The 25,929-nt window shown below is 35.9% G+C and overlaps 1 protein-coding gene across 2 annotated transcripts; it reads left to right on the plus strand.

Moving 5' to 3' along the window:
- The first annotated feature begins 296 nt into the window (after nucleotides 1-296).
- Nucleotides 297-20,023, plus strand: NAA30 (N-alpha-acetyltransferase 30, NatC catalytic subunit). 2 transcript variants are annotated; one of them, XM_006199736.3, is made up of 5 exons: nucleotides 297-524; nucleotides 789-1,551; nucleotides 6,237-6,360; nucleotides 8,187-8,242; nucleotides 16,586-20,023. In XM_006199736.3, the coding sequence occupies exons 2-5, from the start codon at nucleotides 790-792 to the stop codon at nucleotides 16,721-16,723; spliced, it is 1,080 nt and encodes a 359-aa protein (XP_006199798.1). In that variant the 5' UTR covers nucleotides 297-524; nucleotide 789; the 3' UTR covers nucleotides 16,724-20,023. The 2 variants fall into 2 exon arrangements, with proteins under 2 accessions (XP_006199798.1, XP_072819216.1); XM_072963115.1 differs by having other exon boundaries at nucleotides 789-1,257.
- Nucleotides 20,024-25,929: the final 5,906 nt, after the last annotated feature.

Consider the following 25,929-nt stretch of genomic DNA (forward strand, 5'->3'; position numbering starts at 1 on the left):
TAAACGTTGTAGAGCTGAGGAAAAGCATTTTTAGGAGTCTTGTCTACGGTCGGGGCAGCAGGCCAGGAGCGGGCGGGCTTCGCTGCAGCTCGGTGGGAGCGCCTGTCCGGCCCCTCCCTCCCCGGCCCCACGCTGCAAGCTCCGCGAGCTAAGGAGCCCCAAGGCCGAAGACAGTGGGTTGGGAGCTGGTGACTCCAAAGCCCTCTGAGACGCCCCTGCCCCACAGCCCCACCCACTAGCACGCGGCCTGCCCCGAGGCCCGCGGGACACCTTCGTCCCCGCCCCTCCACAGGTCACCTCCCTCCACGCCCCTTTCCCTCGGCCCCGGCAGCCGGCAGGCAGGGAAGTGTCGTAAAGCCAGGCCCAGGAAACTTTACCCGGGGTAACAGCCGAGGCGCTTTACGGCGGCGGCGGCTGAGTGTGAGCTTTGGCGGCGGTGGAGGCGGCCGCGGCGGCGAAGGAGGCGGCGGCGGCGGCTGAGGAGGAAGAGGAGTGGCGGCAGTGGCGGCGAGGACCTGTGCGGGGTGAGCCGCGCGGAGTGGACGGGGAGGAGTCGCGGGTGACAGAGCTGGCGGATGGGCGCGGGTGGACGGGGACAGTGGCCGGCTGAGCAGCTGGGCGGCGCTGAAGAGCTGGGGGGGGCCCGCGGAATGGGGGGGCCAGCTCTGTGAGGGACGGTTTCTGCCTTTGTTTCCCCCCACCTCGGCCGCCCCCTGCTCTCCGTCCCTCTGCTCCGCACTCGTCGGCCGGGTCTCATGGCCTCCCCTCTCGGTCTGTGTCACTTCTAGGATGGCGGAGGTACCGCCTGGGCCTAGCAGCCTCCTCCCACCACCAGCACCTCCGGCCTCGGCGGCGGCCGAGCCCCGCTGTCCCTTCCCGGCGGGGGCCGCCCTCGCCTGCTGCAGCGAGGACGAGGAGGACGACGAGGAGCACCAAGGCGGCGGCGGCAGGAGTCCGGCGGGCGGCGAGGCGGCGGCGGCCAAGGGGCATCCGTGCCTCCGCTGTCCTCAGCCGCCGCAGGAGCAGCTGCAGCTCAACGGATTGATCAACCCCGAACTGCGGCACCTCCGGGCGGCCGCCTCCCTCAAGAGCAAGGTTTTGAATGTGGCAGAGGCGGCCACGATCACGGCCACCCCCGACGGGGGCCCCAGAGCGACTGCAACAAAAAGAGCCGGGGTACACTCGGGCGAGAGCCCCTCTCACTGCCTCCCCAATAATGCAAGAACTGCGCTCCCCAACCCGGCAGAGGCAGCGGAGGTGAGCGATCCCGCGGCGGCCCGCAATGGACTGGCGGAGGGCACGGAGCAGGAGGAGGAGGAAGACGAGCAGGTGCGGCTGCTGTCTTCATCCCTGACGGCCGGCTGCAGTTTAAGAAGCCCCTCGGGCAGGGAGGTTGAGCCTGGGGAGGATCGGACGATACGTTATGTCCGATATGAATCCGAGCTACAAATGCCCGATATCATGAGACTGATCACCAAAGATCTGTCTGAACCCTACTCCATTTATACCTATAGATATTTTATCCACAACTGGCCACAGCTGTGCTTCTTGGTAAGTGGATGGAATCAAAAAAGGGTGTACCCAGCAGAGAGATCCAGGCCGTGCGGGGCAGGGAGTGTGAGGGCTGGAGTGGCAGTGGAAGTATCCTGTATTTCATAGTACGTTACGTGATGTAAAGTGCGTGCACACACTCCTAGTTATTTAATGAAACTGTTCTGAAAGTAAGACTTCGTGATCCAGGTTAACTTGATACCAGTGTAAATCCAACAAGCTCATGTGATGCATGTTGGGGGGTCTTGTAGCCTGTTTACATTAGCTTATAATCATGTTTAGCCGTCTTTAATTACCCTCCCTCATCATCAAAGCACTTTGCAATCACTTAATTTGAACATGGTTCTGTTCAGATACAGGCCTTATTAATCTCTCAGTTACAGCCATAATCAGGGAAGAGTGTATGCATAAACATGTTTTGGTGAATATGATTGTCAGTAAACTTGCTGTGGCCACATGGAGAATTAAATCTTAGAAGCATAATTCTGTAATTATGGAGATTATTTCCTTTTACTTCAACAGGACAATTAACAGTTGTAGCCAGCCAGCCTTCTTTCTGGTGCACAGTTGCAGAAGGTGCTACTAACACTTTTGGTGGCTGAAAGACTCCTGAAACTTGAACAAAATACCCATCGGGGGAGTGTAGGAAACTAAGTGTGAAATTGTACTAGTCTGTTTTGTTTTGTTTTTAAGAAACTGGTCATAGATATACTTAAATATTAATAGTAATGCTGGCTTCTGTGAAATATAATTGACAGAAAATTTTTTATTTATACATGAGCAAAAAAGACTTGGCTACCAAACAAGCCAAAAAATTTTTTCCTCAATAATATTGACTAATTTCACTCTGTATGAAACCTTTCACTTAAATGTTGATGGCAGGTGTGTGCATTGTATCATGTACTCACAGGCATGTCATTTCCATTGAATTTTATTGGAGCAAGGCAACTGGCTTTTAAGGAGTAGTTTATGATATGTGAAGGGAAAAGCCACTACTATTATTTATTGTTTTAGAACTTAGTTGCACTCACTAGTTTCCTTCGAGATGCTTTGACAATACTTAGAAATCTATCTTTTTGCATAGGAATCAGTCTTGTTGATTCTGTAGTTTAGTGGTAATCTGAAAATATAACCTCAGTATTGTAGATAATGGTAGTTGTGCTGTTTTCTGCATTCACTTTGCTAAACTTCAGTTTAGTATGTTTGTTTAAACTGGGAACTATTTTATTTTCTACAAAACTGCTTACAGGATTCTAACCATTGTATCAAAATAGAAGTTCTAAGACATGTCTGTGGTGATGAATGGGAAAATGATTTTATAGCACTATTATAAATGTCATATCAAGTGCCATTATAAATGCTAAAAATTGTAGATTGATTTTATTGTAAGTTGACCTACAAAAACATACAATTTAGTCACACTTTAAATCGAAATAGTGTATGTATTTCTGTTAACTCCAGAAAATAGTTGTGTATATATGATATTTAGTCAACTTTTGAGTTCCAGTATTACCTAGACCTCCCTCAACTTCAGTGCCATTTTAGACTCTGATAAACTGAATATTACTCAACTTTGGGTTTGGTTTCTCATAGACTCCTACCACTTCACCAGCTATTTTGTACTTTAACCCTTAATAGCCAGTTTGTTTATCATTAAATACTGAATATTTAGAAATTGTGATATATAAATGTGGTTGACGTTATGTGTATCACATATACATATGTAAGATTTACTAAGACAAGTATGAATCTGAAAGTATTGAACATAAAACAATAGTTAAACAATCAGAGGCCATTTAGAAATGGGGCCTCTATATTGGCATTTTAAAAATTTAAATTTCACTTGGGAACTAATTTAAAACAAATGTAAGTTTGTGTTTAAGTCATATCAGTTTAGAACTATATAGAATCCTAGAGATAATCTAGTTCAATTTAATTTTTTTAATGCAAAAAAAATTAAGGACCAGAGTCACTTAAAATGTTCAAATCTAATCTCCAGATATTTAATGTCCAGAGATATAAAACTAGAACCCAAGTCTCCTGGCCTCTCATGGAAACAGCTAAGAACCTGAAAAATGACATACCCTTGACTTTGTCAGTGAAGATCATTATGTCACCAAGTTATGCGCCACTAAAAGACAGTTGTTCTTGCAAACATCAATCTCAAGAGATTAGAAGTCTCCAGAATGTTCCTGGTTCCATGAGTAACCTACAGTGGATCAAATGGAATATATGATGTTGAACCTTAGAAAACTGCCGATACTTGACCATATTTAACTAACAAAAATGATTATTCTAATGATTCTTCCTAATAATTGTAACAGATGTGAAAGTAGAGTACTGTACAAATGCAAGGCACTGTCAGTTACTCTGTCCTTAACTAATTTATCTCTGCCTCTTTTGAGTTCATTGTATTTTAGTTGTTGGTGCCTTTTTGAACTTCTTAAACTTATTACCAACAATATAGTATAGTACTTCCGTTTATTTGTTCCAGATTTAACTTTCCAGCTTCCTCTGTTTTCCTGTTTGTACTATTCTGGAATTTGGGAATCTGTATTTCACACAACTTACATTTTTCAAGTTTAATAGATTGATGAGCATTTGGCCTTATAGAGTTAAATTTTAATCTTGCCTGGAATTTTTTAGTTCCTATCCTTGAAAAAAGAATACATTTTAATGGCATGATTTCCAAATTTATGCGCAGAAGCTTTTATTTGGCAAAAATGACATGCAGTTTAATGATTCTTGTAAGTGCATTTTCATCAGCAGTTTATCAGGGAGAAATGCAGCATTGGCCTTCCTTATTACCAGCATCTTATTAATAACAGTGGATCATATATTGGGCTTTATTTTTAAATGATACATACCACTTGAATTTTGCTCCTACGGATTCTTGATTAGTAAGAAATCAATCTAGTCTAAGAGTAAATCAGTATAATACTTTGTTTGCTTATTACTTCCTTGGTTAAAGGGCAAAGATTTGTTTGAAATGCCTAACCAATTGAAAGTATTGTCCAGTTGTATTGTGTCTGGTAGTTTTAATTTTTTCTTCTTTCGGATGGTGTATTAACTGTAAAATGTAGCTGTCCTACAGTTTTGTATCATAGATTTCCATTTCACCTTGCTTATGAGGTCAGGTCAAAAACTTTTTTAATGTACCATTTCTTCCCGGGTATGTGCACACACAGCCACAGTAAGTTATGTTCAAATCAGAAAATGTCAGAGTTGTTCAACCAGGCAGCTTTTGTATATATTTTAAGTCTTAATTCAGAAAGAAATGTTGGTTTTCAAAAGAACTTTGAAAGAACTAGATTGATTTATCATGAATAAAAATGGAAATAACAATTTTAGAGGTTTATTGGCCCCAAAAGTTTTGGATTGTGTTGATAAAACAAATGAATTAGTGTGCACTGTTGAATTTAATATCTCCTCAAAAGGATTTTTCTGACCTAGTTTAGGTTTGCGTGGAGTGGATTAGAATTATCTTGCCTGAAGATTTCTCCACAGTTGAAAAAAGGCTTTTTAATCAATTTAAGGAATGGTGAACTAAAAAAGTCATAACAAATTCCATATAAACTAGATACTAAGTATAAATTGGGCTTTGCTCATTGATTTTTTTTTAACCTGCTTCTGGTTTTTGTTATTGAAATAGTTTCTTCTGAAAAATTAATTTTATTGAGATGATTTTTTTTTATGAAGGCTCTTTATGGCAGACGAGTATTTCTGTCGGATACATTATTAAACAATTGAAACTATTGCCTTATTTATATTTTTCAGAATACAGTGTTACTAGAACTTTGTCAGTGATGGAATTTTTGAAAAATATATTTTCAATGGTCATGCTGGAAATTTTAATGAAAATGAAGGCTGATTAGCTTTTATTTAATATGTAAATTTTCACTGCCTGGAAAGCTTTATGTTTTTATTAAAATAGAAAGCTCTGAAAAAATTATATTAAAGCTGTTGCTTTAATATAAAGCTTTGATTTTGAGTTCTAGATATCCTGTGAGCTTTGTGGCAGTGACTCACACTGTCAGAAGAGTCTTAAAAATGAGACCATTGTATGTCTAGTCTTTGTAGAGCTTCAATAACAAAAATCCCTTGGATAGGCTCTAAAAAATATCTTAAAAAACAATCCTTTTCCTGAAAATCATTTATATTTTTTTCCTGACCAAAATCTAACTCTACTGTTCAGGTATAAATATTATGTCTTATTTCTGTCTTTCACTAAAACTTTATTATAATTAAATATAAATTTATAGTATTTTGTTGGTAAGTTTCACAATGTTTTATCACATCCTAATGAAAAGTTTTTTTTTCTTCAAAAATGTTCACATTTCCCCTTTCCCAGATCTTAAACATGTAGGTCTTTATTGCAACTAATTATAAGCACCTCTTATAGAGTACTTGAATATTTACCATGTGGAAATCTTGCTTTTTCCCCTAAGCTTTACTAATGAGCATAAGAAATTCACGTGCTTAGGAATGTTGAAAGATTTTAAAACTAGAACATTTGAAGGAGTTCTGGGATTTAGATTTCTGAAACTTATGTGACCACTCTCTTGCTAGAATTCTTACTATTTCTTCTTCCTTCAAAAATACCAATGGTTGGTTGCTGTTTCCCTGGGTAATTGTGCAGTAGCTGATGGCAATGTATTCTTTGTAACTGTTTGTTTATTTTTAAGGCCATGGTAGGGGAAGAGTGTGTAGGTGCCATCGTTTGCAAGTTGGATATGCACAAAAAGATGTTCCGCAGAGGTTATATAGCCATGTTAGCCGTGGATTCCAAATACAGGAGAAATGGCATTGGTAAGAAAAATATTATGTCACAAAAAGAATGCCTAAGTTGTTTTCATTTTTGTTTTTTGAAACAAAAGACTTAAATGTAAATACTATATAGAAATGAGCATGAAGCTAAGGAAAGAAAATTACGATTGTTTTTATTTCAAAATATTTTCAAAGTGTTTTTAAAATGAATTGTTGTCTTTATTAATGTTTTAATTACTTGAGAGATTATCTTTCTAACACTTACTAGGTGATCAGTTTTCACCTTCCATTTTTTTTTTATCACATCCAAAATGGTTTGCACTATAGTTAGTTCTGCAGTTTTTAATAGCATTATTAGGGTGCTTGATCACAGCCCTAAAGCAGCTCTCTGTTACTTGGGTTAAATGGTGCTCGATCACAGCAAAATTATGGAGAAATTGTTATTATTATTTAGTATTAGTCATCAAACATATTAGCAATTTAGGGAGGACCGGAAAGGAGAATTGTTTCTTACTACTATTCCCAAGTTCATCTCTTTTCTGGGCTACTTTTCCTGGCAATTTCAGTTAATCTTATCCTCATGGTTCATAATGGTCATTAGAATCATCTGGGTGGTTTAGAAACAAATGGTTAGGCCCCTCCCCTTGAGAATCTTGTTTGTCCTTTTAGGAGTAAGGCTGAAATTTCTCCAGGGGACTATGATGTAAGCCTAGTTAAGAACCACTGTCCTAGTGTCTAGGACCTACTGGCTTTTTTGTTCAAGATAGAAAATTAGATAGACAAGCCCTCGTCTGAGCATGGCAAATTCTGAGATGTACTGAAGCTAAGTCAATGTTCATGAAAGAAGACTTGATGCCTGTACTAGTATTTAATTACTAGCAGTTTTGTCACTTGCAGTTTTTTAAACTATAAGTGTTCATGTCCAATTTAAGACTTTCACACAATCATGAGAAATCATTTTGAATAGGTTTAATTAATACATTAGGTTTAACCGGCTTTCCTTATAGTAATATAGTTTGCCACTAAAATTTTTAATAAATTGAGCTTATTACATAAGCCAGGTTTGCATCTTTCATGTATTAAAAAGAACTGATAAAGACTCATGGCAAATGATAGGCAGATTGTCTGGTTACTTCAGAGAGCAGAAACCAGTGCCTTGAGGACTACATCCTGGTCCTCAGATGTATTTTATAGCCAGGTAACACAAGCTTACTGGTGTACATGATTTGAAAATTAAGAGATTTCTTTTAAAATTTGGATTTCTTTCTTCTCTTAAAATCAAAGTTGGCACTTGCTTTCCCTTTAATATACGAAATGTACCTGACCTTAAACTGGGATACAGACACACTACTGACATTATTTTGGAGTGCTGGACCTCAGTGTGCCCAGGCTTACTATGAGGTTTGTAGGAACTAACCCAGTATCTTGGGCCCACTCTGGGTCACAGCACTTCCAGTGTGATCTTTGGCAAGATTGGCTCAAAGTCATGCCGTGAGTTCTTGCCAGCTGAAGGAGTTCCTGGATTGCATTGGCCATATATTGCCGTTTTCTTTTTTCCCTTTCCTCTTACCTTCGATCAAGATAGCATAAACTTCTATTTGGAGCAAATAATTACACCTGAGGAAAAGGGATATATTGGGAGGTAGATCTTTCAAGAAGAAACTTATTTTGCTATGCATAGTTTCTGTTGGCCTCTCAGTTTAAATCTATAGATTTTTTCCCACTTAATTTGAGGTAATCTGTGTATCCACATCCAAGGTAGAATCCAGCATTTGACATTTCTTTGCTTCTTGTAAGTATCATAATTTAGGTATCTTTAAGAAACTAACTACATTTTTCCGTCATTAATACTCAGCTCTGTGTTCTAGGTACTAACTTGGTTAAGAAAGCTATATATGCCATGGTTGAAGGAGATTGTGATGAGGTAAGTGTTTCTAAATGTTTATCCTGGGCTATATTCTACTGGGTATTTTTTATAAATGTCCCATAATAAATTGTACTGCAGATTTCATTACAAATTATTATTATACAGATACAACTTGTGCTGAAAATTATATTCCATTTAAAACACATGAATTTTGACCTGGAACAAATTTTAAGGTGATAATGGGAGCTAAAATTTGTTCTGTGTCAAAATGTAAAGGTGAAATTTTAGATGTTTTCAGCAAATAATTGGTATTCAGAGCTCTGATTTGTTACCAGTTAAATGACTTAAGGTAGCTCTAATTACAAATATTATTGTAGTTTACTTGTATATTGGCCTTGGTTTCTCTCTAAATAATACTTTTTTTTACAGCTGTCAGCCCATGTCAGAAGCCTTTCACATTTGAAAAAACTTCTCAGTATTAAGTAATAAGGCTGTCATGGGGAAAGACAACCGCTTGTTAAACATGGGGCTGTCTGTATTTAACATAAAAGCATCTACTCTTCACTGTGTTTGTAAGGCCTGGTGACAGGTGTAATTTCTTTGTATCCTGTAACACTGTTCACATGATGGGTGCTCCATAAATAATAGTGATGTTTGGGAATGGTAAGATTTACTATTAGGTAATGCGGAAGGGAATAAGTATAAACTAAGGAAGTATAGGTATCTTTAATATAACAGTGGTGATTAAAAAGGACAGAGGTGTACTGTGCTAGTAATTTTATGAGCAGTACAGCTAACAATTTCTTTATTATTGGAGGGCAAATGTGCCTTAGAGAGTTCTCAAAATACTTGAAATTAGGTAATTTTTTTCTCAGTAGACTGACCTCGATAAGTAAATTGTTCTGGTTACTATTTTTTTTAAGTGCAAACTTTTTTTGGTACAAAATTTGTACAGAATCATTAACCATTATATGTATGTGTATTTGGGGGTGCAAAATCCCTTCTTTGACCATCTGCATGCTTTTCGACTCTTTATCCTTCCTTCCACTTACAGCTACTATTAATCTTGCAGTTTGCATCCTCCTCCTATTTTCTAAGCATATACTTTTTTATACAAATGAAATGACAATTATTATTCTGCAGTAACTACGTTTTCCATTTAACAATATCTCATGAACTTGATTCCACGTCAGAATGCAGATGTATCGCAGAGTGTTCTCATGCTCCTTGTCCACATTCGTAGTTTGTATTCTGACAGATCACACTAAATAAACTGGTTATATGAGAAGGCCTACAGACATACTGGGCAGCACAGGGAAGTCATCCTGAGATTTAAAGATATTTAATTTTACCCCAAATAAGATAATTTATACCCAGCAAAGGATCTCATATTCACAGCTTTTAATTTCAAAAAGTAAAAGGTGCAATTACCCTGATTATTTACATCATTGGTAAACTAAAATTTGAATATAAAATTGAGTATAAATTTATTCACGAGTATTAGTCTCCATGTCTGGACCATAGCCATACTGGCTTAGGTAGGTTATCAAGAAGAGAAGTCGGGCTTCACAAAAGTTGCTTAACAGTTTGGAGAGGTCTGGGATTACAGGACCATTTTTGATCCTCTCCTGAGTAGTGTGGTTCCCAGTGAACAGGGATGTTATGAGGAGGGAGCATTATGTTGCTTGAGTTCTCCTCGTTGCCGCCTGTGACGCAGGTAGTATGCTTTACTGCAACTGATCGCATTTTTAAATACTATTGATTTTCCTTTGAAAGTTCTGAGGAATGGTACAGAGGTTTTGGTTATATTGTTGTAATCTCAAGGTTAAGTCCTAAATTAGTGATACATTTTATGGCAGAAATACTCTTTTCGTTGTGGGTCTAAAATGCTAATTCTAATTCTTTGTCTTGAAATGATGAGTTTTCCTTAATCTTAGAATGAAATGGGGATAATTACATGAACTTATTTCTGTTGTATGGTTTTAAATGGATAGTTTTCACAGTTTGAATAGCTCTGCCTCTGCATTAAGGAACTCTTAAACTCATGGTTTAAAAAAGTTGATTATTTGTGTCCCATATTGTTCAGGTAAAGAATTTGCTGTACAGAGGGATGAAACTTTTGTTTACTCTTCATAAGGCTTTCATGGTCCCTTTCATTGAATTTAAGGCATATAAGCAACAAACTCTTCTATCTCCTTTTCCCTTCTAATTTTTAATAGTAGTATGTTTGTTGGTTCTACTTCCTTATGTTACCATGTCATTGCATTGGGTTTGGTTTCTTCTGCCTCCATTCCAGTGTAACTACTTTGTATTTGCTAGACCCATTAGCTTCTTGGTCTTCCTCTGCTTTTTAAAATATTTCTCAGTCTTTAAAATTCAATTCAAATATCAGCAACTCCTTTTAAGTTTTCCTTAATCCTTCTGGATAGAATCAGCTGTACTTTCTGTAGTCTTCCTGACCTTCCTCTTTGGATGCTGTGCTTCCATTTGCTTATTCGGAGTCTGTGCCTTAGCCCCTGAGAGCTGAGATGCTTTTTCATGGTTACTGTTGTATTCTTAGTACTTAGTGTAGCATTTATGGTAGAGTACATGCTTCATAAATATTGGTTGAATGATTAGTTCTGTGCTTCCAGCATCTTATCTGTGCCTCTTTTTTTGGAGGGGGCAGTTTTGAATTTTGATGTATCTAACTAGCTGTTAACTTGTCTTTCTCTCTAAGCTTTCTAGGAACAGCAATTGTCTTTTTTTTTTTTTTTTGGTCCATAAAAAAATGTATCTGCAAGGTTAACCCAGTTGTTAAAGTACCATTTTGTAAAATTATATGTAAAAATAGTCTTGTATATATAGTTCATTGTTCTGAGGGAAACTTTGAAATTATAATTCTCCAAGAATACAACAACCAATTATAAAACAACCAATATGTGATTTTACTTTTAAGTTAGGCCAACCTTCCTTTCTTTTCAAGTTTAAGAAATTTTTACAAATTATCAGAAAGACATTTGAGAAGTTTTAAATTACATCTTCTACTACTTAGGTTGTGTTGCTATTTTTTATTCTTACAGAGAGGAGCCTATTAAGAGAGATACATTTGGAAATTTCTATGAACCTGTACCATGCACATCCACTCAGTTTTTATTTTCTATTCTGTTTACAGAATTTATTTATGACCTTGAGTCATGTTTATATTGTTTTTGGTTGCCATTTGTCATTTTAAAATAAATTCAGAGTAAATTAAACAAAGGTTAGTAATCACAGAGTTGAAATGTAGATTATGGTTTTGCCCAAATAACAATGATATGCTCTTCTGGTCTAATCGATATTTTCGTTTTGCTTTATTGTGGCTTTTCTAACTCTTTATATCAGATTTAGGCATGTTTAAACAGTGTATCTAAAGATCTTTTTCATTTTCCATATATTTGGATCTGACTAAAAAGTTGCAGTATCGAAAAAAAAAAGACAAAACATTACTTCATGAATAAGAAGTGCAACACCTATACTGCTAATCTGACTTGAATTTGGTTACATCGCTATGTGCTCTGGCTGCCAAATGTTTAGTGGCTACTAGGACAGGCTTCTTGGGTCTGGGTTTTACATAGGGGGAAATAGTAAGAAAAAGACATACAAATAGCATGAAGAAGTTTTCTTGTGTACCTAAAATACTGAACCTATATGGTGGCCATTTACTTTTATGTACTTTTTTCTGAAATAAATTAAAATGGGGCTGGTGATTGATCAGCACGCTGAGAAGTGCTTTACTTTTTAAGCTGTAGATGTCCCTGAAATGGCCATTGCTGTAAATTTAAATTTCAAAAATTTTTTAGATTTATGATTGGTTACCATGATACTAATACTCAGAACTAGTTCATATATGATGAGAATATATTAGAATCAAAGTTTCTTAATGGAATTTAAGTGTGCAGTATGTGACCTCACAACATTTTTAGTTGACCAACATGGTACACCCATGTTGTCACACAGAATTTCTGTTTTCAAGGCTATAAAATATTGTGTGTGTGTGTGTATATATATATATATTTACACACACCACTTTTTCTTTATCCATTTGTTGATGGACGTTTAGGTTGTTTCCATATCTTGGCTATTGTGATAATGCTGTAATGAACAAGGGGACCTCTTTGAGGTCCTGATTTTTCTTCCTTTGGTTATATACCCAGAAGTGGGATTTCTGGATCAGATGATAGTTCTGTTTTTAATTTTGGGGGGGACCTTCCATAATGGCTGTACCAAATTACCTTCCCACCAGCAGTGGCCTAATTTATTTACATAACTAATAATAAAACTGTTACATGTTAACAAAATAACATACATTTTATGTAATGTACAAGATGACTTTTAAGCTTTTGCTGTTTAATGATTATATGTTTAACGTTTTTAGTTTCACTGGAAACATACTTTTTAGCTATTAGAGGCTGCTAGGAAAAGAACAGAGTGAAATGGAATTAATGAAACTATAAGGATTGTTGGTTGAGTAGTTTGGCCTAGTTAAAGGACTGAATACAAAAGCCTGGTGGGTTCTGGGTCCATCTTCTGTCAGTACAGTTGAGTGACTGTAGGAAAGTCATTGTCTGTGCCATGTGATGGTAATTCTGATCTTAAGGGGATGTTATGAAGAGCGATAAAATGTTGGTTCAACAATATCAGTGTAAGGCCTGTGAGGTGCTAACAATAAGTTAGTCCTTTCCCTCCTTCCAGGACCTCCTAGCCTATAATATTAAAAAAGGCCTTCTAAACTGTAATGGTTTGGCTCATCCCGACAATGGTTTGTTCCTGAGAGAACTGATAGAACTTCACTGTAACCCCTTTTGTTCTGTTAAGTAGGATTCAATTTGCCCAAGTTTCTTTAGGATTAAAAACAACCTCCTTTGGCTTCCTATGTAACAATCCCATGATGGTGGACTCAAAGAATAGTTTTATAGTGAGTTTCCAGTATAAACCCAGATTCTCTTTTAATATATTTATAAGAATTTTAGTAATTATTAAGACGTAGTTGCTTTCTTTTGTGGCATTTTCTGTTGTGTCAAATAGTATATGATCTTTTTGTTCAAAGAATGCAAGTGTGCTGAGAGAATTTTTTTCATTTTAACCAAGGTGTTAGCCCTTTGTGTATTTTTTTTCCTATGTAATTGGGCTTTATTTTATTAATGTTAGGATGCCAATAAACCTGAATTCAACTCTTAACTTGTACCTCCAGTGTATATTTATGTAGCCATAGTTAGCCTCAGATGTGTTTTGAATATTTCAGATTGCCACATATTAATGAATATTGACTTAGGTCCCCTTCATCATGTTAGATCTCCCATTTGCTGCTTTGTTTTACTTTGGGAAACAATCAGAGGTACAGAAGAGTGGATATTGTTAAGCTCTAGTTCAGTTTTGGATTCTGGTCTAGTTTTGTTCTACTAGTGGCCTTGAGTTTTACTCATTTACAAAATTGGAGATTTATCTGTTTCATGGGGTTATTGTGAAGATAACATGATAAATGCATGTAATATGACATAATGCATGTGAAGTGCTTTACATAGCACTTAGTAAGCCTTCAATAAATATTAGTTTTTTTTTTACACTGTCACTCTCCTTTTTATTTCTGTGGAATCAGTTCTAAGTTTTGACTTGTTGAAGCTGTATTGCTTCTCATATTAATAGTTTTGACTTCACATTTTAGCTATAATTAGGTGCTAATCTTAAAAAAAAGAATTCTAGGAAATACTAAGAGAATAGTTCAAAACTGGTAAATTGCATTGACCAGACTGGAGACATTACTGAACATTAAATTCCATTTTTAAAAAACATTTTAAAAAGTCTTATTTTTTATTGAAGTTAGGTGGACAGCAAAGCAATTCAGCTATACAGACCTACATATATAGTTTCTTTTTCATTACAGCTCATCACAAGAAACTAAATATAGTTCCCTATGCTATATAGTAGGTTAAATTCCAGTTTTTTAAGAGCAGAAAGAAATTGTTAACTTTTTATTCTTAAACCTATTTGTTTGCTGTATAACTTTTATTTAAGGACTTCTTGGAACATTTTCCCTTGATCCTGAACTATTAATTGCTTATTTTTAGATCTTTAAAAAGTGTAGATTTAGCATGTGATTTGTTCTCATGAGTTGTTTGCATAGGTAATTGCCTTAAGATGATACTTTCTCTTTAAGTACTTTGGTCATTTAAAAGCTTGGCAGTACTTTTGTTTGTTTTGTATTTGTATGTAATAGAATGAAATATGCTAAAGATGTATATAATTAACAAATGTTTAAGAGCCTTCTACGTGTTGTGTATCAGGTGCAAAGAAAACAGATGTGAAAGAATTACCCATGATCCCTGTCCTTGTTGGGCTCACCAGCTAGGAGAGATATCATACTCACCAAATGTTGAATGAGCGTGCAGTTGAACAAGGATCAGTGCAGAGTGCTGTGGGGTAGTACGAAGGGAAATGGATACTCTAGCAGTCTGAAAGTGACATGCTAAAGCCAAAAGCAAGAAAAGTGGACAGGAAGAGCTTCCAGACAGAGAAAACAGCTAATGTGAAAGGTCTAAGGTGGGAAAGATAATGGAGGGTTCTAGAAACTGAAAGTTTCTTGTTGATCGTGGAGAGCAAGAAGGGTAAACCTAAAGCACAGTTAGCAAGGTAGATAGAGGCTATATCTTGATGGACCTTTTAGGTCTCTTTAGGCTACTGTTAGACTGTGGACTTTTTCTTGCAGACAGAAGAGAATCAGTAAATGGTTTTAAGCAGGGAATTTACAAGGGCATCACTCAGAATAGACCTTTTGAGTTAGGAAGTTCTTGTATTTACAGTGAAAGTTGATGTCAGCTTAGACTGGAATGTTACAGTGGAGATAGAAAGAAGATGATCAGTTTGAGAGAGATTTAAGGGACAGAATTGAAATACTCCATGGTTGAATGTATGTAGATGGTGAAGAGGAAAGAGGTACGAAGATAACTGAGGTTTCAGGTTTGAGGCATTGATGGGGTGGAGATCTTGTTACTAATGTGTGGAACTGTAGAGAAGTAGATCCTGAGTTCAATTTTGAATACAACTGAGTTAAGGTAGTCTTTTCTCTTTTGTTTTTATCTGTTGCTTGAATCCTTGTCATATTTTTTAATAGCTTGAGATAGAATAGGAAGAAACTCGTAGGCTTTACTTGGGACTTTGTTTAGTTATACTTTGCCCTTTTTTTCCACTCCAAACAACTGAGGGTTTTGACATCCCAACAGCAACTGTGACTCACTGTTGATTCTCAATAAGGTAGGTTGAGAATCGATAGAAAGGCAAACAGAGCTATAAATGTAAAGGGTGGGAGGATGGGATAGAAGATACGGTGGTAGAGGAAGGTAGAAAAAAAAAATCACATAATATTCACACTTATCAGTTCTTCATTGTTAGGGCCATTGGTTCAGTGATATTTAAAAAGACCCAGATAGTAGTTAATACTTTATGTATTCCTCTAGGTGTTGATATCCATAATGTCTAGACAGTGATTCTCAGAATGTAGTCTGCCTACCAGCAGCATCAACATCACCTAGCAACTTATTAAAAATGCAGACTCTTGGCCCTACTCCAGTGTTCTCAGAAACTCTGGTGGTAAGGTGCAGCAGTCTGTTTCCACAAGCCCTCCAGGACACTAAAGTTTGGGTACTTTGATCTAGATTTGGCTAACTTTTTCTGCACAGGACCTGATAGGAAAAACTTCAGGCTTTGCAGGCCACAGGTCTCTGGAGCAACTGCTCAACTCTGCTGTTGTATTGAGAAAGCAGCCATAGACACCATGTAAACGAATGGGCATGGCTGTGTTACGAAAAAACTTCATTTACTAAAACAGGCAGTAGGGACATTTGGCCCAAGGGCTATAGTTTGCAGACTCTGGTCTTGACTTGAAACAAATTTGGTAGTTGTCTCTGGGATAAAGGATAACATATTAATGAAAATATAGGAGTTGGAGGTAATCTGAATAGTTTCAAGTAATGGTTTATTTTCTTAAACCTTTGATTGTTAATTTTTCTTTTTGTCTTTTTGTCACACTACTTTTCTTCACAGAGAACTAATTCATCTTTGTTTTAGTATGAAACATATTCTCATTGCTAAAATTCCCAAACATTTCACAAAAATCAGTAGAACAGAAAATGTCCCCATTGTTCCCACCGCCCTTGCCTTAAGAGATAATTACTTTTGCCAAATTCTGCTGACTCTTTTTCTGGATTCTAACTGTACATCATTAATATGTATTGTTTTCACCATCAATTTTAAAACAGTTAAATGTAGTATGTTTTTCTTAAATATTTGATCTTATTGTTTATAAGTGATTTGTCGAATTATGAAATTATAAATTAGTTTCAAATATATAAACTTATAACTTAGCTTTTTCTTTTTTTTTTGAAGGTTGTTTTGGAAACAGAAATAACGAATAAGTCTGCTTTGAAACTTTATGAAAATCTTGGTTTTGTTCGTGATAAGAGGCTGTTCAGATACTATTTAAATGGAGTTGATGCGCTGCGACTTAAATTGTGGCTGCGTTGAGAAACTGATGACATCAAGGAACAACTTTCCAACCATGCAGAATCGACCTTTGCATGCAATGCAATTTGTACAGAATTGCTTTGCAGGTGGATTTAGTAACTTCCATGCAGCTCTTATCTGTCAGTGTCTCATTTGAGTGTCGCACAATATTTGTTGCACTTTGGCATGGCGCATTTGTTCTGAATTAAAAGAGATTGTTTTAAACTTAAAGAGTTCTTTTGGTACCAACAAGATGTGCCAGTTGATAGCCAAGATTTGTTTGTTCATTTGCAAAGTCTGCTGACTATGTTATTTACACAGTGATAATTTTATCACAGAACCAGTAAGTGGAACATGATTTTTGTTCCTTAAAAAAGCCAATGTAGATTGTAAAAATCTCTGAGTATACTAACATTTCACACAAAACCTGCCATAGTTTTCTGAAGGGGGTGGGAGGGAAAGCTTCAATTTTAGGTTTTATTTTTTCAATATTAAATTTTCCATTCTTGAATATTGGTACCTCAGTGATTAGTGAATGAAAACGTTATGTAGGGTTGGGTGTGTCTTACAATGAGTAAAGATAATTAAATTGCGTCTGCCAGTGCCTGTGTAGATAAGTATACTTGTCTTCATCTCTAGTTTTTGAATGCATGCTATCTTTTCTTTTTCTTTAAGGCCTTTGCAAGCAAACTTTTGTTTTTATTTAAATTCTAAATTTGATAATAAATTATTTCAGATTTTTATAATTTGGATACTTTTTCCAGGTGAGTGACAGAGTGGTTTACTGTAGAAGTCCCTTCTTTCCTTATAGTAAGAAGTTGAATCTACTTGGAAAATCTTTGAGAAATCACTCAAAAGGGATGAGAAAAGTTGATGAAGCCGGGAATTGCTGGGTTTTGGATGCACTTTTTTTTGAGAGTGAGGGAATTTTTGGAAAAGAATAGAAAATTAATGTAAATTGGTATGATTTTATTTAATCAAAATTATTGCTGAGCTGTGAGGAACAGCTTTTACAAAGTAGTTGGAACTTTTTTCCCCACTTGGTTTAGATTCACATTGCTTCCATTTCTTAAAATGCTTCACTTTGGGTTCTTGGTCTTGGAAATAAATTTCAAGGTGCACTGTGTCCATTTTAAACTGATTTTCTTTTCACTTATTTTGTGCAAATTCCTGGGGGAGCTTTGCTTATTAGTTCCCAGAAAAACAAAAGGGAGAAATGGAAATTTTTTTTTGGAATGAGTTCCATGGGTTTTCTTAATTGCCATCACCATGTTCATTAGTTTCATTGTGTTTTGGCCAATCTGTGCAATGTAACAAATTTTGAAGTTGATTGCTTTCAACTGAGTCAGGAAAGTTGTGATGGATAATTTATTTGACTGGAAAACCTAGGTGCCCATTAAAAAAAAGATTCATTCTCTGTGAAAAATGTTTTGTAGGAATCTGTTTTGTTTTTTTCTTTAATTTGGATATGCTTTTCTTCTGCTCTAGGATTTGGTTTGAATTTTATTTTATGGCTATAATTACTGTATTTTTAAAAACCCTACCTCCATTAACAGTTGGTAAAAGCCCCCTTTCAGGAAAGTTTGTTGCCTTTTTTTTTTTTTTTGATAAAGGAAAGCTGCTCCTTGCTCAGTGTAGTATCTTGAAAGTGAACATGGTGACAAGTACTTTTAAAATAAAGATACACAAATTTGGTGAAAATAAAATCTTCCTGCTGATGGGATCATTTGTGGTTCCTTATTTTTAACAAAAACTTTTTCTTTCCATTTTATATTGCTCTGGAAATTTCAATGGGCAGAATACTGGTTACATCAAAAATATATGACCACACAGTACTCAGCTTTTTAGCTGACTGTTTTGAGTATGTTTTGGTCAGACTTCATTTGGACTCTAGCATTTAGAGGAATACCAATCATAGTGATGCTTCTGTTATTTTTAATATGGAGGGAGTTGAACTAATAGTTCAGTACTTTCATTATCAAATTTTATCTCACGAGTTTATATTTGACTTGCTGGTTCATTAAGTAATGATTGTTGATGAACATATGTTTGCTTGACTCACTAATTGGGACAGTTGTATAGTAGATACATGATAAGATTTTTAGCTCAACCATTAATTTTTTTTGGCAGTTTGTCAATGAAACCATCACTTACAGAACTTTTCACCCAAATTGACCAGATTTTGCTGAATTGACTGGGTGTTTTAAATATGAATTTAACCATGTGACTGAAAAGTCAGATGGTTGTCATATTGTTCAAATGGTGTATGTTGACTATCACTGTCTACCTTGTGTCTTTAATTGGGTGTGCAGAAATTTTTTACTTAAGTAGACTAAAAATTTTATCCTCTAGCATGATAACCCAGCACCAAAATTGTCTCCATTCCAGTTGAAGTAGAATCAAACATTCATTTACTTTTTGATATTGGGCTTTCATTTTTTTAATATACTCTTAAAATAATTCCATTTAAAATTGATAGAGCAAGTTCACTTGGCTAAAACTGAGCAAAATTGGTGCAACTTTCTTTTAATGGGGTGCTGCCTCTTTAAGACTGACTGTACTATCCACTGACACTGGTTTGGCAGTTGGTACTGCTGAACATTTTTATATATGCTACCATGAAGCTATATATGTTAGTATTGAAGAAGCTAACGGGTATACTACCATTTTTGATGTGTGGGCTGATTATAATTTCCTTTACGTTAGGATGAAACTACTGTAGAGATGTTCACAGATCATAAACCAGACAGTAGTTTTTGAAGTTGAAGCCAGCAAAATTTAAAAAAAGGAAAAAATTACTATTAAAAATTGGTTTTAATATTTTCTGCCTCTTCCCCCAATTACCCTCCCCATTTGCTTGACAAATCTTTGTAAAGAAGTTTGTTTGTCACATGTTCTAACTTTACCTTGCCCTGTGTTATGGTATTGGCTGACATGTATAAGACTGGATGTGTATATTTATTATGGTGTCTAAAAATCATGAAGTTCATCACTTTCCAGGAGCATAGATAAAAGCAAATTGGTAGTGCATCAGAGTTACTTTTCAGTGCACCATGACATCACTAAAACGAGTGCTATAATGTTACAGGGCTTTCAGGTTTGTAAAAACATAACCATAAATTATATTGACGTCAGATATGAGTTGAGTATCTATAAAATATCACGTGTATCTCAAAATAATGGACTGCTGTTTGATGACTGGATATTGCTGCATAATTTTCTTCTATTGTCCCATATCCTTTTGGAGAGAGAGATTTAATGGGATTCGAAATGTGCAAGCTGTCTAAATAAGATGCAGTCAAATAAAGTATGGTTAAGTTGTGTTTGCATTTTTCTTTTAGATACAGCTGTGTGCATTTTATGTTTGAGTTGTTTTACCTACTATGAAGAAAAAACCAGGCAGTCTATTCAGTTCCCCACTTCCTGCCTCGCATCCAAGAGTTATTTGGAAGAAGTGATGTACAGTTATCTCTTTCACTTTATGTTCTGACAAAGTAAATTTGAAAATAACAACATGAACTTGATTTTCCTAAAAGTGTTCAAAGTTGCTCAGCTCATATATCAGCTATCAATACAAATGAGTGCGCTTTTGTGTGCATTAAACCAAAACTTTTTTTTGTCCTTGTTCCATAGCAATTTATTCCTAAGACAGTTTTTATTTTAATTTACTCTCTTTTGTACTTAAGTAGTGTTTTTCCCCCCTTGCTAAGACCAAAGTAAAATAGAGGAATATCTAAGGGGCTTTTTGTCCCATTCTTTTGAGAAACTTTAACTGGTGGTTATGCCATCCTTTCATATTTTAAGATTAACGGATATTAGTAGAAGAGATCTCTCTTAATTGTGATTGCTAAGTTACTTTAATCATGCATTACAAATCTTTACTTTGTTCTTTTAAGGTCATGTAGTGAAAATATCTGAGTTCATGTTTTACTTGGGCCCCATGTGGAACTCTAAATACTTCATAAATTGTCTAAATAAGAACCAGAAAGTTGGTATCATTCTTTCACACTTATGAACAGAGATCAGTAATAAGCTGTAGCCTAGAGGTATGTTGATGCTTTTAAGCAACTTTTACCAAGTGAGTTTGAAAAACTTCACAATTATATAGCACATTGCACTTTCTTCAGGTCAGTGCCGTCCAATAGTAGCACTTTCTATGATAGCAGTGTTATTTGTGCTCTTCAGTATGGTAGCCACTGGTCACATGTAGCTACTGAGCCCCTGAAGAAAGGCTAGCATGATTGAAGAACTGAATTTTTAATTTTAATTAATTGGAGTTAATTAAAACAGCCACATGTGATTAGGGCTCCTGTATTGGATGGCATAGCTTTAGGTAATATTTAGGCAGTAATAACTGAGGAAAGTATTTTATGGAAAGGGTTTTTAAGACTATACTGTTTAATTTGAAGAATAAAATAGAAGGATCATGATTAAAAATTGCCTCAGAGCAATATACTCTGCAAAAGAGTATAGCTGCAATGTTCTGTTGACAGTCTATTTCATTAAAATGCTATCTGTCACCACCTGTCTCCCTATTCCTGTTGTGATGCAGCCCTGAGAAAAGCAGCCCTTTCAGTTTTTATTGGTTGGAAGTGCTCTGGGTTGCAGAGATGCACAGATTCAAGTGCCAAAAATTGGTTTCTGATGAGACTGTTGTATCTTTTTAACATTAAAATATTTTACATCATTAAGCCTAATGATTTCTCATTTTAAATGAATCTGAAATCATTTTACCTCTAAATGAGCTTGGTCATTTCTTGTTTTAGCAGTGATCAAACTGGAACATGGAGGTATATCATATTTATACTTTAAAAAAAAATTCTAGAAGATCACATGTTGATACAAGGACAGGTGACTTTGTTTTTGAGAGAACCAGATTAATTTTGCTGTGTTCTCTGATCACATCACCCTTGATTCTAGCTGGTCATGTAGTAAGTGTAATTAATCAAATGAGCAGGAGTGGAGATGGGAAACACCTGGCCAGGAGGAATACCAGGCGTGGTATGGCCCATTAACACTGGTGGGGAAAGAGCTCAAGGCACACGTTCTATTGATAGTAATGGGTGTTTAATCTTCATGTGAAAAAGACCTGAGAATAACAAATACCACCAAAGTGCCAAAATCTGTCTTTCACTGCTCAAAAAAAAAAAAAAATGTAAACAATGCAGGGGTTATAATGTAAGGTTTTAATAATGCTAAGAAATAAGCTCATTTTTAGTTGGTGAATTTTTATGACTACCTCTTTGCTGTATGAATATATCTCAGTTTTCTAATACCTCAATTTCCTGAGAATCTGTATGTACATTTTTGTAAATAAAATAATTTACCATATACTAGAGGAAGGACCTGGCTTTTAAAGAAATTGTATAAAAGACATTTGTTACTGGATTTGTTACACAGTGAATCAGTTTGAAATTTCTTAAAAACAGCCTTTTCTGTTCCCCTTGACTGAGGGTTTTTGGTTTTTTGTTTCTTTGTTTTGTGTGTGTGTGTTTTTTTAAGTCAGCGTATTCTTATTTAGTGAGATCTGTGTTCCAGGAAGTGTGTACCCTCATTTGTTCATTTACAACTGCAAAGATTTGTATGTCTCCTATGTTTTCCTTTCGTGCCAAAGAAACTCACCCTTTTAAAAAGTCAGCAGGTTGCACAAACTGAAAAAATGTTTGTCCCTTAAGTAAGCATTCTTAAGAATTTTTATTTCCTGGGATTTAAATATTTTCCAAAGGAAAATACCCTCAATTTTAAAGTTAAAGCCAGTAGTAAAAATGCATGTGTTTTAGGAATGCACTAGTTCCATAGGAAACAATACTGACAATTTTAAGGAACTATGCTGCATTAAAATCCACAATTGTATGGAACTTTTTTAAAGCTGATAAAAGATATAAAGTAACTGCTCAACTTTATGTATATTTGTGAGCTGCTCAGGGTTCAGTGCCCTGATTTATAGGGGATTGATCACTATCTGTAGGGCCAGATGTCCTGTGAATGTACATGTTCATTTTAAGGGAGCTGAAGCTGCTGCCTTAAAGCTAAACCTGCTGCCTTTAAACGTTGCTACCTCCCTCCCTCCAATCGTGGCTGTAAACAGTGACTCTGAACAGTCAGGTAGCATTATACTTGATTTTATTGTGAATGCTAAAAAAATAAAATTTGTAAGTCCACCAAGCATTGACTTAACTAGGTAAATGTAAGTTGTCTTTCTCCAAGTCTACTTGATAGCTTTTATAATTTGAAATGAAGTACATCAATACGGATCTGAGCCTTGTGTTTCAGTTACTGTGAGATAATCATTTTCTTCCTATTTGGAAATGATAATGAACATTCAGAGTATTTATTTCCATTCTGATGATACTGAGCAAGTTTCTTAACCTCTGAGCCATTAGTGATAACTACTTGATAAGCTTAGTGTGAAGAATAAATTAGATAATTTATGTAAATTCACTTTAACAGTGCCTAGTAGCCTAGTACCTAGTAAAAAATAAATGACAGCTATGAGTAATATATATACCATTGTAGTACATAGTAATTTGTTTTTTGGTATTGGGTTCTATAACACCATGTAAAGTCATCTAAATATTAGATCTTATGTGAGTAGCCTAGACTGCAGCAAGTGAAGAGAAAAATGTTTTGCCTTTTTATTGTGGAGAATATTAATATAGGTGGACCGAAGAGTATAATGATCTCTCCATGTACTTATCAAGCAGTCCCAACACCCATGGTCAGTCTAATCCCATCCATTCCCCATTGCCTCTTCTCATAGTTTTTTTTTCCAAAATAAATCCTAGAGATTATATCTTACCTATAAATATTCAGTACTTATCTCAAATGATAAGGTCTCATTTTTAAAAACAAACCATGTTACCATTACATCTAAACATACACACAAATCCTTAATCATCATATAACCAGTATTAATGCTCCAGTTTGTAGGAAATTGTTTTTAGTCGCAGTACTGAGATGCACGAGAAGTAAATATAATGAATACAGAGGAGGTTACTCTTAAAGATGAAAGATTTCTGTTACAAGGACAGTAGGCACCGAAGTAGACAAGTTTGGAGGTACAGACAAGCGATTAAAGGAAAGAAAGTAAGTGGAAAGGTAGAGGTAATGTTGAATGTAGGGGCTATGCTTTGCATATCCAGAATCTAGTGTTTTCTTATGGACATAGACACAAATGTTTACTGAGTAAAAAAATGGAGTAGATAAATATGTGCAGTTGCCAACAGCAACCAAGGAATGACTTAAGAGAAAGTGTTAAGTTTTTGAAATACAATCAACAAAGCATGGGAGGAAACGTAAGTGGGTGAGCAGGAAAGTGAAAATAGGTGGTAATATAGGCACAGAATTTAGAGATTATTAGGCAGGTGAAAAAAGGTTTTCTTCTTTTAGAAGAAAACAAGATAGGAAAGGATAAGGACAACCCTATATTCTAACACGCCAGTGTTGTGATCAAGAGGGGATCAACAGAGAAATAATTTAGGATAAACTCATCACAGCCATTTATCTGAATTTATAAAGAAGCCTTAAACCACGTGGCTGACTAGAATTCCCATAATGCATGATACAGAGTATGGGCTACAGAACTGTGGTTCTCAAACTAGGGAGTCCAATTTTGCAGACACAGAGGAATACCTGGACATCTTTTCCCCAACCCACTGAACAGAGGATCACTGTAGTCTGGCCTGATAGCAGGATGCTTGCTACACTGGGATGTGGTCCCCTCAGCTTGGGGTGGAGAAACCTATGATTATTGTTGTTTCTTCATTGCCAGGAAGGCAGTAGAGTAATAATAATAAATAACATGCAGTGCGAGCGCCTTCTTACAGTTTTTGAAGCAGTTTCACCTTCTTTGATCTTTAAAAAGATCTTTTGAAATTGAAAGATTAATACTCAAAGTGCTTAAATGACACCTCTGTCTAAGGTCACAGAGCAGTGATGAGACCTGAACCCAGCCCTGAGTCTTCTAGATCTAGTTTTTTCCCATCACATTCCATGCTTGATGAAACCCAAAGAGGATAGAGTCCAATATGTTTAATTATGTCAGATAAAATTAAAACTTTAATGAATCCTACTAAATTATTTAAATTCAGCTGTTTGATTCAGCAAAAAATTTAAATGCTTGCTTAAAATGTTTAATAGGTCTAAGTTGTAAAATCCATTCAAGGATTTAGGATTAACAGGTTTACTTAACATCTAATTAGTTTCTAATAATTAGGTCTATAACACTTTTCAAGGGGACTGAAATTGATTTCTTCTTTAAAAACATTAACTTTTTGGTATATTGTCCTATGAAAGTTGAAATGAATCCTCTTGTTTATATAATTCATTTATGTTTAAAATTTTCTAAATATATTATGCACTAGCATGTAACTATGGCCATACTTCTGGTAAACTTTACTTTGTCAAATTTCTAATAAGCCAATGGAAATACTTTTTCTAAGAGAAAGGAGTTCATAGAAAAAAAACTACCTTGATTATTAATCAAGTTTGAGTCTAATTAAAATATGTAAAAATACTTTAAAGCACTGCACAATCAGGGCACATTACTATTCCTTTTATAGTGCTAAGCCTACAAAAATGCAAACATTAGGAAATTATTTTTGTGTATGTGTGTATGTATGTATGTGCGTGTATATATATGTGTGTGTGTATGTATGTGCGTGTATGTATATATGTGTGTATGTATATATGTGTGTGTATATATATATATGTGTGTGTGAGTGTATGTGTGTGTATATATAAAAGACCCTTTTCGGTAGTAAAACCTTGCTTTAATTAGAGTATCAGCTGCTGGTGATGTGATGTTAAATAACTGGGTTGGTCTATAAAGCTACCTTCAAATAGAGTAGGATGCTAATATGCAAGACTCATGGCCACTTAAAACAGGGCAGGTCAGGATGATCAGCCATACTATAAGAGCAAATCTTTGTTATTTCTTCCCATAAAAATGGGATTATAAATACTTGCCTTTCAGGTTAGTGATGTTGGTTCCCCTGGAGTGTAATTCCACGACAGTAGGGAATTTGTTCAAGGCTGTATTTATTCACTGCCTAGAATATTGCCTGGAATATATTAGGCCTAAAATAAATCCTTTTTACATAAATGCATTAATTGATGCAGCATGCTTTTTAAGGTGCACGACAGAAAGTTTTCAGGCTTAAAATCATCAGCATATCAAATGTGTTAATTGTCACATAATCAATCTCTATGTATTTCCTTTCCTCCCT

This window comes from Vicugna pacos, chromosome 6, assembly GCF_048564905.1.
Source record: "Vicugna pacos chromosome 6, VicPac4, whole genome shotgun sequence".
NCBI lineage: Eukaryota > Metazoa > Chordata > Mammalia > Artiodactyla > Camelidae > Vicugna > Vicugna pacos.